We start from the raw sequence: 20,187 nt of genomic DNA, 5'->3' as shown, positions 1-20,187 counted from the left end.
CGGTGTTTTGTTGCAATAAGCAGGAATGGACTTCTCAAATCATTTGGAAGATGTTATTTTATTCTCTGCTTGTACCCAGGTTATGAGAAAAGTGGTTTATCTTAACGGACTGCACAGGCTTGGCTGTTTTGAATCATCAACTGCTGTTAATAATCGGATCGGGACAATGTTTCCTCCCCGGCTCGCAGGTAGCCCTTATTTCTCTGTGACACGTCTGTTTGATCAACAGCTCAGCTGCCTGCACGTCTGTTTTTCCAAGAAACACACAAGGAGACTCCAAAACAATAAAACTACAGTTTGCAGGTATTACTGTGTAAAGTGTCGCTGTGTGAGCAGATCTCTGCCACATGCTGAAATAGTCAAAACTTGAAAGGAATTTAGCCACTGACTGTAATTCAAGTATTTTCCAACCCAGTTGGTGATGCAGTGACGAAACTTTATCTATTGATTCAGAGACTGGATGGTATTTTCCAAGGCTTCAAGTTAGTGTAAATGAACTACAGCTCATTCCCATGTGATGAAAACATGTATAAATGATTAAAACTAACTAAAATTTTAATATTTTACATTACATTGCATTACATAATTCATGATCTAAAATTATTCTAATGATATAGTGTCTCTCTGATTTGCTGTTAAATATTTTATTTATTATTGTCAGTCATATTTCATAATTTATTCTCTAAAATAAAAAAAGATAGATGCATTGAATGCATGTTTGCAGGTGAACCGATACAGTTTCTCCCACTGGTTTCATGTGAACAGTACATATTATCAACCACAGCATTTTGTGAAATATATCATTTAGGCGCACTGAGTATGAGAACTCCCAAAACAAAATGCACTTACACTATTGCAAAAAGATTTGTCATAGATTTTGCCATTTGGCAAAATTCCGAAATACTGCACAAGCAAAGTAAATCAACTGATAATAGTCAATCTTACAACTATTTAATCAAGCAAATTCTGATGTAATCAATTTAATGTTAGTTTGAAATAAATAACAGTGGTTTTTACCAGTTATATTGACTTGCCTGATTAAAAGCTTGCCTTGGGACCTAAACAAGAGATGACTCCCTTCAATATACTTGAGCTCCAAAACACTGATAAAAGCAATGCTCATATACATGATATGACATATTTACTAGAAGTATTCATATTTTTATTGTATTTTAGCATCATCAAAATAAATGTGTATGATAATTAGCTTTTCATCGATAAGACAGTGCTGTTAGTGGCATGCTTTTCTGAGCAGAGGTCCAGGAAAATTGCAGGGTATTGTGATTGGCTGCAGGCAAAAAAGGAAAGTACCCATAAATTCATTGTGACAAGCCTTTCTCTCTTTTCAGCGAAGAAATGCCTAAAGACATTCCTCCCCCATCTTTCCCTATCATGAGTAAAATTCTGACCTGGTTTCACTCAGGCCTTTTCTACCACAGCCATTGTACTGTTCATAAATGATCGTATGTATTGACATCTGACCGACATGGTGGAACTGAAACAAGTGGTGCTGAGGGAAATGAGACTTGCTGGTTGAGCCTGTGCATGTGGGACAGAGCCTACATTCACCCCATTTCATTCCTTCACATATAAAGGAACACGAAATTGGCCACTACCGCTGTTTATACAGAATATAAACCAGATCAAAAGTGGAACATTTGAATGTTAGAGATGTGCAAACATGGAAATAACCTAACAAACATTGAGATGGATGAGCACAGATTAATTGTATGCCACCATTTCCAGAATCTCACGTGCATACGAGGAAGTCTGATGGCAGAAAGCGTACAGTTGAGTTGTTAAATGGGTAGATGGTGTCATTTGGCACGACAAGAGTGTTTGCATGCATTGTGTGTGCTTGTGTGTGTGTGTATGTGTATTAAAGGAGCCCTGTTTGAAGGGCCCACAGCAGCCTCTTCCCAAAAATAGAGCTGAGAGCAGCTGCAGCCGGGTGGGTCGTATCAGGGGGACTTCAAAGCGCCTGCCGCCGCCCGCCCGCTCTGATCATAAGCACTTATGGTGTAATGGGGGACTGGAAGGTCAGTGATTGTTTTTGGTTTGTGTGTGTGAGTGTATCTGTGTGTGTGTGTGTGTGTGTGTGTGTGTGTGTGTGTGTGTGTGTGTGTGTGTGTGTGTGTGTGTGTGTGTGTGTGTGTGTGTGTGTGTGTGTGTAAGAGATAGCAACACGGATAGTCTCACAGAGGTTACTGGAACTTTCTGGAACACAAACTGACAGCATAGCTGAAGCTGGTATTATCGTAAGTGTAATACTGGGTCAGATGTCACCTTTACCAACTCCTCCAACGACATCTGATGAAACAAAGGGCACAACCATTCAAACACAGACGTCTGAAATGACCACTGCATTACAACTATCTCCTCAGTTTAAGAGAAAGTTGTGTGTGCAACACAAGTCATGAGCTGAAATTCAAACTCTTTACCATACTGCCCTATATACCATTCAGTTCCAGAAGTACTAACATCACAGGCACGCTCAGTATTCTGTTCTTAGTGGCACAGCTCAGATAACTCTGTGAACTTTGAGAAGTTTCAAATTTCAACAGTCATCACTTTTCCTACATGAGAAAAAAATTCAGGAAGGATCACTGCAAAGTGACACTCTGAACCTGTCTGTGACAACTCCATTCCCCATCGTATGATCCCACAGTCAGTTCAGAAAAAAAACAAAAAAAAAAACAAAAAACACTTTTTTTTAACTGTAACAGCTTCCGTTTAATGCAAATCACTAATTGATTTAACCAGATTTTTTAACTGCTTGCTTTATGCTTTCCCAAATTATTACAAAAAATAAAATAAAATAAAATAAAGAAATCAGTATGTCACATGTAGTGATCTTGACTGTAGACATTGATTATTTCTTTTCACCAACTTGACTTTGGAGAATCTATTAAAGTGTAGATTGCATGCCTTCTCCTGCTGTCATTCTTTTTGGAAACCGGATTTATGTCTCTGTCATGTCCACGCAGCACCTGCTGCTGTACATCACCACCACCAGTCACATCCAGAATGGTTCATTTGACATACGAGCGCCCCCTGCAGGGAAAAAATAGGGCAGTGGCATGTCAGCACTAAATATGACAAGTCATTTTGACTCAATGGTGTCCAATCCTGATTACCAGTCCTTTGCGTTGCATGAATTTTAAGATTGTGCCATTATGAAAGTGCCATTATGCCAATTATGCCCCGTTTGGAAAAGAACAGAGTAGAATAGAATAGAATAGAATAGAATAGAATAGAATAGAATAGAACTCAGTTGTATCTTTACTCCACACACAACACGCAGAATAGATGAGAAAGTTAAATTATCAATAACACCGAAAAAAATCAAATAAACGATTTGAATATGAATATGAATATAAAAACACAGATGTTGACTAGTATCAAAGGAGAATGAAATCAACAGAAAAACAAACACTATTCACAAGAGGAGTTATAGAGTCTTATTACTACATCATTTTTTAGTTATTATTATCTATATATTTTGTGGATTTTTTTTACCTCTTTTTTGATAAACATTATTTTCTGAATTTTAATCTTTAGTTTGTATATTCAGCAAAAAAATAATGGTTATTTTACATTGTAAAGCGGAACCATTCTTCGAGTCACGGTTTCTTCGGAGCACATTCTGTGCGGACGGGTGTTTGTATCCTCCGGTGGCTAACGTTAGCTGATACACGCTGTGAACTCATCGTCAAGGCGGTAAGAAATCAGTGTTATAATTCCATTACACGTGATAATACTTCGAGTCGTGTCTTTTGCTTATTATCGGGGATCATTTTTCAACTGTGACAAAAAAAATAAAACTTAATATCGAGTGTTTCGATGTGGGCTAGCTCGCTAAGCCCGTGCTAGCAAACGCTGACGATTTTGAAACTCACGTACAATCTTTTAGAATAGACAAAAAATATTTAGGTTCACAACTGCTATCGGACACTGTTTGGATCTATGAAAAACGTGTATGTTTGAATCGACTGAGGTTCAGTTCGTAGTTGGGTTTATGCTGCAGCTAGCTGATGGATCCCATTTGTCGCAGTGTTTGCTATAAATATCTCTAAAAGCCAGTTGCACAGTTGTCCTAGCTGTTTCATATTGTCCATGTAACTGATCTGATTATCAGCTTTATTTTGGGTTTTGAGTGTTCTGATTCCCCTTCGTTTCTCATTGGCGATCCTATTTTTTTTTCCAGGATTAACAAACGCTTGGACCAGGATGGGTGAGTAATAAGTCAAAACCTCCAAAGAAATCTTCAATGCGGGTTTCTAATACACGTGTGTTGTGCAGTATCGTTTGTTCTGGTTTCCCAGAGTCAAACCTGCAGGCTGTTGTAATGTCTGCTCTTATGTCACGATCTTGCTTGCTGTTGGATGTTGCATAGAAGCTCTCCTGTCTGTTGTGGTATTGCTTCACAGACGGTGAAGAGAGAACTTATGGTGGCTGTGAAGGGCCCGATGCCATGTATGTGAAGCTGATCTCTTCAGATGGCCATGAATTCATCGTGAAAAGAGAACACGCCTTAACATCAGGCACAATCAAAGCCATGTTAAGCGGACCAGGTAAAGACTTGGGCAAAGAGAAAGCCATTCTTCGGGATTACCTTGTCTGTTTTACTTTGAAAATTGTTAATCAGATGAGTACCAAACAAAGACCACCGGAATTATTCAATGTCTGGTTTTGGGTGTTATGCATAACATCAAGCACAGTTAAGCTCTTTCACTTCCTCCATTGCCAGCACAAAGGCTGATTGTAAGGGAAAACACTGTCACAACAACATTGAAAGACTCCAGAAAGAACCACCTGGGAACATCATACTTTTTGGCAACAGTTACACAAAGGAATGAAACTAGTTGGGTGTTGTCTTACTTGTTTGCATGATAATGAGCTTTTTTGTTATAGTTTGAATACTTGCAAAATGTTCAGATCCCATTCATTTTCCCCAATTTGATGTCTGGAAAAATTGAATTGTGACATTCACTGAAGTGATTAAAATATTTTACTTTGATAGCTGAGAAATTGATATCTCTAAGTAAATGTCAGTTTTCATGGGGTCAAAATACCTTCTGTATGTGCGACATGTGACAGTACTGTAAGAGGAAATAGCACACAACCATCTTAAGGAATAAGAGTAATTGCTATTTTATCCACATTTTTGGTGTGATAATAACCCAAGGACCTTTTTTTATTTAAAGAGATTGTACCTATCTTTCTGGTTAGAGTGAGAGCAGAGCTGCCAAAACACTCTGAGATGACATTACTGAATTTAGAAATCACAAAGATACAATAACATTTTTCGACCAGAAAGCCTTAATTTTTGCTGCATTTGAAAATATCTCCACTGGAGATTGTCAACAATAATAAGATCTGCAGAGTCAACACATTGGACAGCCAATTGATGCAATGAAAACTAACTGCATAATAACATGAGCATGAAGGCATAGTGTGAGGTTTAGTTTGTGAAAACATGCTGACGGTGCAGAAACTGAGCAGCCTGTGATGCTTTTGCCAACATTTGTCCAAAGATAAATGAGGTGAAGAATTTTTGAGGTCATGCTATTTTTTTTTTCTTCAAAATTAATCCTAGTTTTTGAATATGGGGCTTTTAATATGAACATTTTCAGAATGTGTTTTCACTTAAACAAAAATGGTTTATGGTTTGGAGTTCTTGATATCATTTTACTAACGTGCCTCATCTCAGATCAAATAGGGCTGTGCATGGCCCCTCGATTAAAATGAGTTTAGCATAGCTAATTTACAATAAAGTATTTTTTTCAGTAATTGTGAAAAATGAATCCTAAAACTGTGTGGAATTCCGATTTATGTGAAAAGAGATCGCTGTGAATTGTTACTTTACAGCTTTACTTATTAAATTGCGAATGAAATATTGAAAAAATATCCAATGTTGGTGCTTGACTTGCTTACATGTACTTTCAATAGACAGGAAATTGAATCTGCGGTAAAGATGGCTTTTTCCATTAAATAAATTTTCTTGTCCAGTTGGTGGCACTATGCTCCCTTCATTGTGAAATTGCATTACTTCTCCTGAACCTTTCAGATGAGCGTTCATTAATAATCTTTTCCTTCAGTTTAGGAGTGAAAATTTACATCATTTTTGGAAAACAAACTCAGTTTAAATGGTTCTGTCAGAGCTGGATATATCCTGTGCATAAATAATACAACTGCTGACCCCTTGTGTAACTGTCTTCCCACAGGACAGTTTGCTGAAAATGAAACCAATGAAGTCAACTTCAGGGAGATCCCTTCTCATGTCCTGTCCAAGGTCTGCATGTATTTCACCTACAAGGTCCGGTACACCAACAGCTCCACCGAAATCCCAGAATTCCCCATTGCTCCGGAGATCGCACTGGAACTGCTGATGGCCGCAAACTTCTTGGATTGCTAAAGCGAAAAAAAAATAATGTATAAGTTTCACACTTCTTTTTTTTTTTTTTTTGTTCAATATTTAAATTGTATTCCTGTCACCCTCACGTGAAATCTTTTTTGTGTTTTCAGTTGTTTCTTTCATCCCTGTCATATTTTCATTAGTATTAAAAGACTTCATCTAATAGAAAACATGAATATGGCAGACAAAATATGTGACAGGCGCCCCCTCTCAGCAGAACATTTTCCTCTGCTCTCCATCCGAATAAAGACCTATTTGGTGAGCACCTTTTTTCTCCCAGTTGCTACTTTATTTTCCGTGAACTGCACCATGTTCTACAGTTAACACAAAGGTACAATTTTTTTTTTTTTGTGGTCTGCATATCTGCTCTTACAGTGACATCAACCATCCATGATGTTCCTGTTCAGGCTGCATGCAATTTTTTATGATTTGTGACTGTGACCGTCACCTGCCCTCATGGCACGTAACCTATCAAGTTTTTTCCTACATTATGCCATTGAGGGCTGTGCAAACCCAAGTGAGACATAAAAGAAACACAGGACAGACAAAAAGAGAGGCATAAACAGTGTTCTGAGAGAAAGGTGCATTAGATTTATTTGTGCTCTGTGGTTCACACCTTGAAGCCAGTTACAAATCCAAAACCTTCCCAAACACCAGATACTGCAGAATCCCAACCAGGTCAATCAGGAAGCTGTCAGGAGACCAGAGGAAGTATAGATGAAGCAGAGTGAGATCCAGCAGGCACTAACCCAGCAATCTCCACTGACTGAGCAACCGGGGGAGCAAATCTACTGAGTTTTGTTCGATGCTGGTGTGGTGGATCTGGCATGCATGAAAACCTCCACCAAAGCAGGGAACTTCTCCAGCCCAATGAAGTCGGCACAGCCGTCCCACGGGGGCCACCGGCCAGCGAGCCAGCCCAGGAACCCGGGACGAACCCTCCCCGGCACAGCCAACGCCCCAAGGCCCGCGCGGCAGAACGGGTAATAGCCGACCTACCCAGCGCCCCACCGGCCCACAGCCATACCACCCCCCACCACCACCACTTGTAACCTTCTGGGTTACAAAGGTACATTTTCAGCCACAGTCCCTGAACAGATGTTAAGAGCAACACAACATATCAGATCATACAAAGCAGAGGCTCATTCTTAGATGTAATGGAGGGTTAGAAATAAATCCTCCTATTAAACTGCTTTACTTAAAAAAAAAAAAGAGCCAAACCCATCTGATTGTGTGCCGACAGGTTACACCCAGGACAACACGTCACAACACAAACAATCCAGTCACACCCACAATCAATTTTGTCGTCACCAATTACAATATTTTTGAACTATGGGAGGCAACCAAAGTACTTAAAGGAAAAAGTGAATTTGCATTTTGTCTTCAGAAAAATCTCCCAAGTTCTGATTTGAATTGGGGGTGGCTTGCTGTAAGGGTTGAAAGCTAACTACTTCACCACAGTACAGCCCAGATAATGCCTACATTGGGACAATGCAGGTTGAAAATGTTGAACTTCAGGCTTCCTAAAGCAGTTTAAAATAAAGGCTGACAAAAGTAAAACTTTGTTAATACATGCATGCTTCATCCTATAAATACCTGGAATTCTGGACTAGCCTAAAAAAAACATTAAACTGAAATCCTTCGTTAATGACGCTCTCCTTGACATGTAGGGATGTTTGTACAATGGAATAACTGGAACAGGTGGTGATCTTAGTTTTGTTTGACAGTGAATGTGAACTATCAGTTTAAATCTAAAACTTTTAGATTTGTGTTACTCGTCGACGGGACAATCCCAACAGATGTTTTCAGCATAAACGAAACGAAACCCATTACTGATTCTGGTAACTGGAAATAGTCTTTTTTAATAGGTATGTTAAAAAAAAAACAACCCTAAGTTCATTGTGGTGCGTCTATATACTGTATGAATTTGCATTTAGTGTTCCTCATTTGAACTCTTTGTTTGAACTTGTCTGGTGAGAGAGCTCAACACCTAACTGTGGGAGAAGGTTTCTTTTCCTCTAAAGAAACCTGAGGAGGCTTGTTCAGGTTACAATTCAGCTGAATAAAATGTTCCAAACCTTTTGCTCATGCAGAAAAATGAATATACATCCTGTGCTTCAGACAGCTTGGCACTGATGAGCAGAAGGAAATGAGGATGTGTCAGGTTCAGACATGTTTATGCTTCAAGGTGTTTGGAGCTGAGAGTTCAGTTGGATTTAATAAAAAGGGATCAGTTCAAAGACAGGAGAGACTGCCATGGGAGATATTATCTAAAAAGTAATTGCAGTTCAATTTGAGATGAATTTCTAATTTTGTGATAGCATTATGGATCAGATCATGTGTAATTCTTATACATGAAGGTGACATTTAATAAAGCAAAATGAGAAAATGGCTAAATTTAGCATTGTCATCAGGCAAGGTAATCATCTTTTAGTAGAGGTCACTGAACATTTCTCAATTTGGTGTGGCAACCTTGGCTTTGTATTTATATAGCCATGAGGTTCTGTCACAAAACGTTAATAGAGCTCTCATAGAAGCAGTGTTATGAAGTGCTTTGTAGCAAACCTAAAAAAACAAAGAAATATGAAAGAGGAATTATTTTTAGAATGATGAAAAATCAAATAAGAAAACATAATCTGAAGCGGGGTGTTAGATTTTACATAAATACATTCATTAAAGTACAGATTTTTACTGTTTTAATCACCTTCAGTTTATTGGAGTGTACAATTGAGAAAATGTAATGTTTGAACTTAAAATAAAAATTTATAAAATGTGGCATTTTTTTAGTATTTGCTACAATGACTAGAATGCTTTGACATCAGGAATAAAATATCTATCAGGCCAGTAGAATTGATTTTCATGATTAATATGAATGAGCTCAAACAATTTCTGCCAAACTAATTTTAAAGTTCAATAATTGTTTTGGGATATTCATTAGAAAAGCAATATATCCCATCAATATCCTCCAAGCAGGTTGCCTAACAGCAAATGTAAGACAGGCAAAATTTATTTATATAGCTCCAATTCAGACACATATAGTGCTTTACTAAAAAATAAAAGAAATATATCAAAGCAAGAATCTTAATCTAAAGCAGTTAAGATAACGAAAAACATTAAAACACAGTAAGAGAGGCATAGAAAATAATAAAAAGTGAAAGGTTTTTTTTAGACAAAGGTAATAAAGAAATCCATTGGAAAGCGAGCAAATAATATTGTTTTGAGCCCTGATTTGAATGTAAATTGTTTCTGTTCCATCTAAGTTTTGCAAATTGCAGTTTTGTTAATTAGAAGAAGAGTTTATGGATAGGTTCAAAACTCGTTTCCGTACCTTTATTCGTCAAATAAATACGTATTGGGGTGGAACCAGACCAGCGGATAGCCGTGTGTCTACGCTATGACGCAGTACGTCAGCGTGCACGTTCGCTGCTGTCAAAACAACTCCTCCGAGGTCACGTGACGTCCTGACGTACAGCCCTCCCCCGCGCACTGATGCAGGGGGGTTTCCATCATGGCGTCGATGCAGGTAAGGATACAGTTGACAGCGATCCCGTATTTATAATGAAGGAGCCTTCCCGCGAGGTGTTTCTTGGTGGTTACTAACAGCTTCTTATTTGTTCATGTGTGAGGTCCGTGTAGTAGTGACGCTGAAGTAAAACGAGTGACATTTAATGTTAACTGCTCAGGTTTAACGCCTGGTCGCTGCTAGCAACACAACTAGCTCACCATCATCATCATCACCATCAACAGCAGGCTGAAGCTAGCTTAGAGACGAGCTTCCTGGAACTACGTGTTGACGGTTTCTTGTATGTAGACACCCGGGTGGAAATAGTACAACGTGTTGTGTTGTGAGTTTAAATCCGGGCTGATGTTTCGTTCGGGTGTCAGCGGATGTTTGGTCCGCGGCTCGCCGTCAGGCAGCAGCTAAACGAGGCGGTGCGGCAGTTTCCTCCTGAACAGGTGCACCGTCGAGTCTAGGCGAAGGAGATTTCTTCTAGAAAGAAACAACAAAAACACTCATTAAGACTCTTTCCACCACACGTAGTTACAATAAAGTGGTGTAATGATCTCTCATTACACCAGTTACTTAACACTGTTTACCTGGAATAGATGTCGCACGATGTTATGAAGTTTCAACCTTTACGAATGTTTTGGGAACTGGACCGATCCGCTCCTTTACATAAAGCGATTATGTTGTTTCTTTAGGATTCCATCAGTGCTTTGATTATTATTATTATTATTATTATAGTCGTATGGAAAAAAAACTATTTTTTTAACCAGAAATAGATGTACACTAGTTCTTTGTGTTATGAATAACACTGATTTCTATTAGTTCCTTGAAAAAGAGTTGAATATTCTTTATTTCTTTACACTGCAGTGCAATCTAATTTGTACAATGCTTACATTTGTTCTTGAGCAGTCACAAGTTGTAAAGTTGTTGTTTATTTGTATTGCAGAACTATTTTAGGGACTGTAATTAATCTTCAACAGTTATTGCTGTTCATCCTTGTAAAACTGATTTCCAGGGTAGCGTGGGTCTTTCGTTCTGGTTTTTTTCTTCTAGGAAAAATTGTGTGGTTAAGAGGGTATCTTAACCAGCCTGAGTTATTTCTTATACTTCTTATATACATATATTAATATATATACAAATATATATTAAAACACAGGAATGAAGATTAAAACTATTTTTATTCCAGAAGTACATATGAATCAAATCACAAAATGAGTCTCGGAACCAAACCATAATCGCATTTCTAATGAGAGAGAAATTCCTCCATACGACATACCTTTTATTAAAAGCAAGAGATGAGTAATGTTGTTTATGACCTGTGAATCCCATCAATCATGATAATATCCTATAATGTGAAAAACTTTATGTAGATTAGCACTTAACCAAATATTGTTTATGAAATTGGGATGATCTACTTTGAAACACCCCCTTCTTCTAAACAAAATAGAGGTGGTAGTTCTGCCATGGTTTGATATTAGGATGTCAGAATCTGAAACAATGTCTATCGTCAATTAAATCAATCCAGGCTTAAAACTGGTGTGCCATATTTGACCCAGTGTGTGTGTCCTTCCTCGCGTTCAGTCTTTTGTGGTATTTTTCAAAATATGTTCCCTATCATGATGCCAAAAATTCCTGAGATAATATTGAAGCTCTCAAACCACCAATGTGCCTGGAAAAGATCTTGTAAACTAAGGCTGGGTAATATGTTGAAATACAGTATAAAAAAAAAAGATGCAGCTTCAGTGGCCTTTATCTGAGCCTGTCAAAACTGATGCTTGTTTAGAGACGGTTTGTGCTTTTTAAAAAAGTACCTCACTTCCATGAAGAACATCAAACTATTTCACTCGGTATTTTTTAAACACATTTCTCCACACTGACAGAAAATCACATATGAAAAATTGGATTGTTTTAGCTGAGATAAACTGATGTTTCATTTAGATATTTTGTGGATAAGATGATTATAGAGCCTATCATTGGTGTTTGATTGAGATGGAATGAAGTGGGGAAAGACAATTTTTCTATGTTCTTTATTAGAATATAGTAAATTTATGCCACAGCTCTCAAAGTGCACTGCCAATAAAACTCTTACAAAGAGCTAGACCAAGTCAGCAAAATGTGTGTAATGAAACAGAAATGGAACATACATTTTAAAAAGTTAATTTCTTAAGGAATTTATATTAAAAGATGTAGTGCCTTGATCTGCTCCAACAGGTCAGTCTGCAGTGTTGGCGCTTTATCATAATGTTTTATCTTAAACAACAGCAACAAAGCATCTGAGAAGTTGGACAAAACTGAGCCAGATAACTAAGTGTTTAATGTTGTATAAATTAGAAGATTTATCTTGCGATGAATTCTGAAAGCAACATGTAAACTTTAGCCGGCTTGTGAGAGATGAATTTTCTCAATACTTCAAATTCATGCACTTTCTCTCCAACAGAAAAGGCTACAAAAGGAATTATTAGCCCTGCAAAATGATCCACCCCCAGGAATGACGCTCAACGAGAAAAGTGTACAGAACACCATCACACAGTAAGTTGTCTTCTTTTTTTTTTCTGATTTATTTGAAATGATTCACTGGTGTCAGCGGTAGCATTTACCATCACATCAATCATTAGTATTTTCGTCGCCTACAGTGTCGGCGGCAGGTATGCATCAATGAGTAACACACAAATCTAATGTGACTTTTTCCGAAATGTCACGTTGAATCACGATGAGAGATCATTGTTGAGAGCATGCTCGGTGCATCGCATCCAGTCAAAGGTTGCTCCTGCAGTAGAAGTGCGATCTAAAGTTGGAGCGGTGTCTGGCGAGGAGAAATTGGGGTCAGTGAGTGGCAGCTCTGCCCGCTCAGGAGCGTCTCTAATGCACAGTGTCACTATTCATCCTGATAAAATATTTACTGGTTGGCACAGAGGAGTCAGGCTCGAGTAGCCAGGGATGGAGCTACTTAGCTGGCCTTTCTGTCTCGGCACCTTGGCATTTCCTTAAACTTGTTTTGGTCAAGATCTGATCAAGATGTGTGTCAAAAGCTTTAGAGGTTAGCTTGGGATGACAAACTAAAGTTCTGACTGTTGATAAAGTGTATTTTTGCTGCTGAATACAGTTATTATGTTAGAGGACAGTGTTAATCTCAAGAAAGGGTGTCAAATATTAAGCCTGTGGGCCAAAGACTAGCGTGCAGTGTTGGATCCAGCCAGCTAAATGACCTCGGGAAGTGTAGAAAATTTCATTTCATTTCATGTTTATTTTTATTCCATTTCATTCATGATACATAATTTTTCTACACATCTCTTAATCTTCATCTTCATCAAAATCATCTTATATAAAAAAAAAAACTTGTGCTCAAATCAAACTTCAGATCACATGAGGTGCTGTTGGCAGTCCCACAAGGGAGCAGCTAAAACTCACCCCTATTGTCATTGAAAGTGATTGCTATGTGTTCCTGTTTACTTTTTCTTTCTATATCTTGTCAGGTTCGAATTCTGCCTCAAAGAGGCAATGTATGCCGCAGTGTTAGCTAAAAAAAACAAAAAAAAACAATAGAGGACCCATCATAGTGGCATGTCTCCCAATTTGATTATAATCAGCTGCTCAGATTGAGTGAAGCATTGACAAGACTCAGCTTTCAAAACCAGTTGAGCTGGCTCCTGCGATCACTGTGTATCCCAGGTTCGAGGTGGTATGTGTGGGCGTGCCTTTCTTTGTGCTCGCCGCTGACGTTAGCGGACTTGTTTAGCTTGTGTTGGGTGATTGGTAGGATGCGGAACGTATCCTGTGACTCCTTAAGCTGGCAGATACATACACTTTGTTCCTCGCCTCTGACACTGTGGAGATAATGTGTTTTCAGTTGCGTATCTTTTGTTTGTATAACACACTCAGGCTCCCTGTGCTGCTCATTAGATTACGGTCTTTCAGTTGACTGCACGATGGTGCAGATAGCTCAGCTTCGTGGTGTTATGAGTATGCCAGTGCGGATAGGGAAATTGCTGCTTTTAAGTGCTGTTGAGGCTCCCATATGCATACCCTCCTGGGTAACGGCTCAGTATTATTTTTGTTGACTAGATCACATAATCATCAGGCTATGGGGAATTTGAGCATAATGTCCTCGGAGTCCTTGACTGTATTTATTGTAGGTTGCATCAGGCATCACTCCTAGCACCTCAGTTTCCAGAAGAAAAATGAATCTTCTCTGACGTTCCGGCTCTCCAAGAATGACCTTTAAAAGAAAAATGACCTAACAAGTGAGACTAAATGGTTGTGTGCCTCAGGCCAGATTTGAAAGAGACTCGATGCCACGAACCCAGATAACGGCCACAAGTCTCGTTGGTCTGCTATCTGCACTGCTGGCATGGGAGAAATTAGGTCAGAAGTGGCGATGCTTCCATCACTGTGTCTTTATCTTCTCCTCTGAGAGTTTTGCTGAGAATAAGTGCTCCGCTCTGCACCTCAGCATTCGGTTTGTTTGCCAGTAATGCTGTCGTCGCCGTCCTGTTATTTACAGGCATAGAGACAGTATGGTGCAGGTAACGCGTTCATCGCAAAGACCCAAGCCCTTGTACTTTCAGTCATCAGAGCGGGATTGCATTGCCACAGCTCACTCAGCAGAGTTCTGTAACCAGACGACAGAGGAGAAAAATAGATTTTGTCCAGCAGATCAATAGAGTATCACATTAGTACTAAACCACTGTCATAACCCAGCTGTATATTGAATGTCAGTGGAATGAGTCAGACTAAAAGCTTTTGATTGCACACTTACTGCAAATTCGGCAGCTCACATTATGTTTGTGTGTTTTATTCCTTCATTTATTTTTTTGGTTTATTTTTATGTGATTTCATACTTGCTTGTCAGTCGCTTTCTGATGAAGTAGCTTTATATTTTACCCATTGGTTTAGAACATGAATAGCATAACCACGTTAATAAACGCTCTCTGTCTTCTTCCACATCATGAGATACGACACAGTGAATTAAACTTTATTTACTCCTGAAACAAAGAGCAGTTTTGTGTCTTAAAGGAAATGTGAAATCTGATACTGACCTTTTCCAGAAAGCATTCAACATGACCAAAATAGGTGATGATCTTCATCCAGTGTTCCAGCTAAACTATGAACAAGTTTCCTTTTTTTTTTTTTTTACTGTGACCTCAAATAAAAGCTAATTATTAGTGCTGTGTTTTAGCTGACCTGTGTGTTTTTCTTCACATGAACAGTGCAGTGATTTATTTCTCCTGGGTGTCATGACTGACCTTTTTTGTGCCCTTCTTTCAGGTGGATTGTAGATATGGAGGGAGCACCCGGCACACTGTATGAAGGAGAGAAATTCCAGCTGCTTTTCAAATTTAGTAGTCGATACCCTTTTGATTCACCTCAGGTAAGCTCAGTTGGTATCTGGTGATTATGTTAGTGATTCTGGAGGAAATTTGAATTGCTGTTTTGTACCCAGGCAGGAGAATGCTATTGGCATTCAGTGGATTTATCATCTTTAATTGGGGAAATAAAATATTTTTTTTTGTAAGATGTTTTGTTGGATATAATGGTAATGAATGCACACATGCTCATGACCATGTTTTGATTACATTGTTTATCATCTTGATTTGAGGTTGGTTTCTATACAGCCTTTGTTGCAAAGATACTAAGTGTCTCAATAACAGTGCTTCTAAGATATATAGATGGTAAACTACTAACTGATGATGATGAATTCTGGTGTGAAATACAATGAAATGTCCATCAGCTATGTCCTTTATTTGCGGATTTGTATTTCTATTTTACTTTTTTTTTTCATTTGAATTTCCTTGCAACTTGAAAACTCATCCAATGACTCATCATTGTGGTTAGTTTTGTAAATATTCTACCTGCCGAAGTGTTTCTCTTCACACTAATGTTGGCAGAAGGCTGTTCTTTCTCAGGTTTCTTCAACCGTCAGCCTGCATATCTGAACAAGTTTTGATGCTAACGCTCAGCTAGCAGCAAGGTGGCTAAACTCAAAACTTAAATATTGAGATTTATCACTAGTTGTATCATTATAACAGGCCGTGTTGCGTTTGGAGGCACAGAGGTGGCTCTTTGCAACCAAGTTCTCAAACAAATGACCTCTCTCAGCAGTAATCTATATCCACTATGAGTGGGATCAGTCTTGGCTTGGAAGCAGCAGATCCTGGACTCAATGACATTGAAACCAGCAGGCAGGTCCCACTGAGGCCATGTTTGATGGGATTAGTTTAACTCGACAGCCTTGTTTAACCCATCAGGAGCCTGGCCACCTAAAAATAGACAACAAGTCAGTATAAAGAAAATCAGATAACTCGAGCTACTTAGCCAGTTCAGTGAACAAGGACAAACTGTCAGGGTTGTCCGCTGTTGGACTCCTCTTCCAGCTTCTGTCAGCCCCGCTATCAGCTGCTGCAGTGCAGTGTTAGATCTGTGTGTGTAGTACTGCGCTGAACAGCATCATCTTGGAACGCTTGTGTTAATTTTGGAAATTGCCCCCAATGCAATGCGTTTTTTTTTTTCTTTCTTTTTTCTTTTTTCCACTGTTATATGATGCGGCCAGTTGTCCGTTGAGACTCGGTTGCATTATCAGCTTGGAGCCACAGTTTCTATAGAAACCCAGCATAGAGATACGAAGCATGCTTATTTCTGGTGCTTCTTTCTTGTGTCCATAAGAATCTATTAATTCCGTAAATAAAAAAAAAAAAAAAAAACACAACTTCTGTTTGCGTCATGAAACGGAGCTGATAGCCAGACATCCATTTTCTTAACTAATTTATCCAAATTAACACTAACCCCTTAGAGTTACATCAGTAGTTCACAAAGAAAGATTTGAACTTGAGTGGTAAGTTACATGTTATGTCAACAAAGCGCTTTGGTTTTGTATTGATGTTTGGAGCTCAGTGTTGGTTTTACTTTGTGTTGATGTGGAGGCTGCTCTCTCCTGTGAGGCCCTGTCTGGTGCCAGACTGCCTCAGCCCACTGTCACCCTCTTCACCCTCTTCACCTTCACTCTACTTTACCACTTGACTCCCGCTCCTGTCACACTCCCCCTGTATCTTCTAGGGTTGCCATCCCTCTTAGCAGCATTTTAATGCAGTCCATTTTTAGTCCTTTTTTTTCCGAAGGCTCACTCCCTCTCTCTCAGTGGCTCGTTCCTATTCTCCCCTTCCCCTCTTTCACCCCATCCCGGCCCCTCGGTCCTAATCCCAGAGCCTCATGTCACTGTCAAGTTTAAGCCCGAGCTCATACTGCAAGGCACATTATAATACCGACACACATTTTGCAAACTTGCATCTTTCAGTTCTTTAACGAAGAAAAATCTTACAGATTAACTCTGTTTGTTTCATCTGTGCAGGTAATGTTCACAGGAGAGAATATACCTGTCCACCCTCATGTGTATAGCAACGGTCACATCTGTCTATCCATTCTAACGGAAGATTGGTCGCCAGCCCTCTCAGTGCAATCAGTTTGTCTTAGCATTATCAGCATGTTGTCCAGCTGCAAAGAAAAGGTAACGCCGCCCCGCTCTGTTTCCGCTGACGTGAATCCTGTGCACCGTTAATTGTTAAAAGTCCAATTCTTCTCTCCCTCTCCTGCAGAGACGACCACCTGATAACTCCTTTTATGTAAGAACGTGTAACAAAAATCCAAAGAAAACGAAATGGTGGTATCACGGTGAGTACTTCCAGACTCCATCTGGTTTTTATTATTTTTTTACTGATTAAAGACATAAAACAATAAAAATTTATAGGACACTGCTTTAAAAGTTGTTTGTTTGCCTTCACAGATGATACATGCTAATGTACAAACTTTGTAATAGTCGGAGAAGAAAGAAGTCCTACTGACCTAAATAAAGCACTTTTTAATCATTCAGTCTTTGAACTCTGACCTTTGACTGGAACAATGGACACCATGCGCAGGAGGCTCTTGACTGCATCTCCCCCCCCCCCACGGGCAGTTGGCTGCATGTTTTAGTCGGGTGTAATATAGAAACCAGAATCAAACGCGAAGACGTTTAGACGCACCCAAGATGTATCGTTTTTTTTTTCCGGCAAAAAAAAAGGTGCAGCGAGCGACAAAGGCGGATTTGTAGAGAGATAATATAAATTCCTGTTTTCAGATTTTTATTGTTGCTTTTTTTTTTTTTTTTTTTTTTTTTTTTTTTTTGCGTGGGTGCATTTTAAGGTCCTTGTGTTGTGCAATAATAACTGATGGATGCATGCTTGGGCCTACAAAGAGAAATCCAAATCTAATAGTCTTCTGGAAGGGATCTGACCAATTTAAACTCCCAAGAAAATGCTTCATCTGTTTCTCTTTTCTTTAAACTATTAAAATGATGATATGCACTGTGAAAGGATCTCGGTTCAGACGCCACCACGATTACGTTATTTCCACCCTGCAGTTGTACTGTTAGCAGTCCTCCATTCATCAGGTTTTTAAGTTTGTATCCACTGTGTCGAGAGTGCATGCAGTTTTTTTTTTTTCTTCTTCTTCTTCATCATCTTCCAAATGGGCAGCCAGCCGGTTACAGTTCTTCCTGCTGACGGACAGAATGTCGGTCCTGATGGGAATAGGACAGATATAGGATAGATCTGGTTGTCAGCTGATGACCTTGGTGTACATCTCCTCTGAAAGTTCGGGCTGAGCTCCTCTAGTGTTAACTCGTCCGGCCTTTAAGACGTGCGGCGGCCTCTCTTTCGTTGAAAGAATGTCTGTAAGAGAAAATTGCTGCATGATCCATTTTTATTTGTATGATACTTTTTTTTTTTTTTAATTTCATGCTTTAATCTTCTAAAACGGTTGATTTAAATGTAATTTTTTTTGTACTGTTTTTCAACAAGCTGATACTTTGAAAAGGGGGGTTGTTTTAATGGGTCAGTATGTTGTGTTTTTTTTTTTTTCTTGATTAATTTTATGCTTTTTTTTCGGAGGGGGGTATGTTATTTAATTTAAATCTTCGTTTGATCTCCAGAACGGCTATGAACGACTACAGAGGAGAGTCTTTCTAGAAGTCATAAAGATGAGACTTTTGTGATTCCCCCCCTGCTCAGAGTTTTGGCTCAGGTACTTTTTTCAATAAAGAGATCACCTCTAAAAAGATACCTATCAGATATTTTGAATTTAACTATATTTTCACCAAAAGAGACTGTTATGTTGTAAACTTATAACACGTCGGAATCTATTGTACATAAGTCTTTAAATTGTTGGATGATGTGAAAGACCTTAGCAGAGGATGCATTTACTTTATAGCAGGATGATAATAGGAGTGCTTTATTTCATTGGAAGTTAGTCTGCATCTTTTGCTGATTAGGATGTGTACAGTCGGCAGCAAAACGTACGTTGGTTTAAAAACAAATAGTAGTTTTACAGCGGGGGTGCATGCAATTTTAAACCCCGCTTTTTCTTATTGGCATCAAACATCATGACCACTTTTAGTCTCTCCATAACTTAGACAATGGCTTATATGGGATGGATATTACAAAATTCACCTCTAGACGCTGTAGTCCGTACAGACTGTAGTCACTCCATTCTGAAAAAAATGTTTATCGCCAGTCAGAGATACTTGAATTTTCCCATCTTGGGTTGTTTGTATTTCCTTTCTTTTCCTTTTCCTTTTATTTTTCCCTTTCTTTCCAGGGTCTAGCTGAGTTTCTTGAATAAACTTGAGTGAATGTGATGATACTCTATACTGTAGAGGAGATTACCACAGCACACTGCTATCTCAAAAAGAACTATATTGATAACTTAAAGACATCTATTTAACCAATGATTTTTTTTTTTTATTAGCTTCATTGTAACGGGACTTGTCAGTCGTCGTCGTGCTGCGAGAAGTTAGAGGGTAGGACTGAGATGATTGTGTAGAAATGGAGTCGCGACGGCATCCGTGCAGGGACAAAAGGCCTTCACCCAGTGGGCAGTAGATCAGTGGAGATTTGAGAAACTTGTGCGTGAATATGTTACAAGGGTTTGGATGTGATGTTTTTATTTTTTTCTTAGGTTGCTTTTCTTTTTTCTTAATTTTTTTTTTCTGTTCAATGTGGTTTGAATATATAGCTTGCAGGTTGTTGTGAGTGATCAACACTAATGGGGGTGTGTTATTTATATTTGAAATTTTGTTCTGGGATGTGCAAGCTCCATGTAATAGGTGCCTGTTCATTTTCATAATCAATAATAAAAGCAAAGATTCACTTTTATTCAACCTGGGTTTCGCACTCTGTCGGTTTGTCTACATTCCTCTTTTCCTGTTGTTGTTTTTTTTTTCAACGAAACATCC

General features: G+C 38.8%; 2 protein-coding genes across 2 annotated transcripts; both read left to right on the top strand.

Moving 5' to 3' along the window:
* Positions 1-3,614: 3,614 nt before the first annotated feature.
* On the top strand, positions 3,615-6,678 carry eloca (elongin C paralog a). The gene is made up of 4 exons (XM_030099952.1): positions 3,615-3,720; positions 4,208-4,234; positions 4,431-4,574; positions 6,228-6,678. Exons 2-4 carry the CDS (start codon positions 4,231-4,233, stop codon positions 6,416-6,418), a joined length of 339 nt encoding a protein of 112 aa, XP_029955812.1. The 5' UTR covers positions 3,615-3,720; positions 4,208-4,230; the 3' UTR covers positions 6,419-6,678.
* Positions 6,679-9,881: 3,203 nt separating this feature from the next.
* On the top strand, positions 9,882-20,112 carry ube2wb (ubiquitin conjugating enzyme E2 Wb). Its single transcript, XM_030099619.1, has 6 exons — positions 9,882-9,941; positions 12,364-12,455; positions 15,192-15,294; positions 17,269-17,424; positions 17,513-17,588; positions 17,701-20,112. The coding sequence occupies exons 1-6, from the start codon at positions 9,927-9,929 to the stop codon at positions 17,712-17,714; spliced, it is 456 nt and encodes a 151-aa protein (XP_029955479.1). The 5' UTR covers positions 9,882-9,926; the 3' UTR covers positions 17,715-20,112.
* The last annotated feature ends 75 nt before the right edge of the window (positions 20,113-20,187 follow it).

The sequence above is a fragment of the Salarias fasciatus genome, chromosome 9, assembly GCF_902148845.1.
Source record: "Salarias fasciatus chromosome 9, fSalaFa1.1, whole genome shotgun sequence".
NCBI classification, from domain to species: Eukaryota; Metazoa; Chordata; class Actinopteri; order Blenniiformes; family Blenniidae; genus Salarias; species Salarias fasciatus.
Note: the sequence above shows the minus strand (reverse complement) of the source record. Positions and strands in the feature narration are given on the sequence as shown.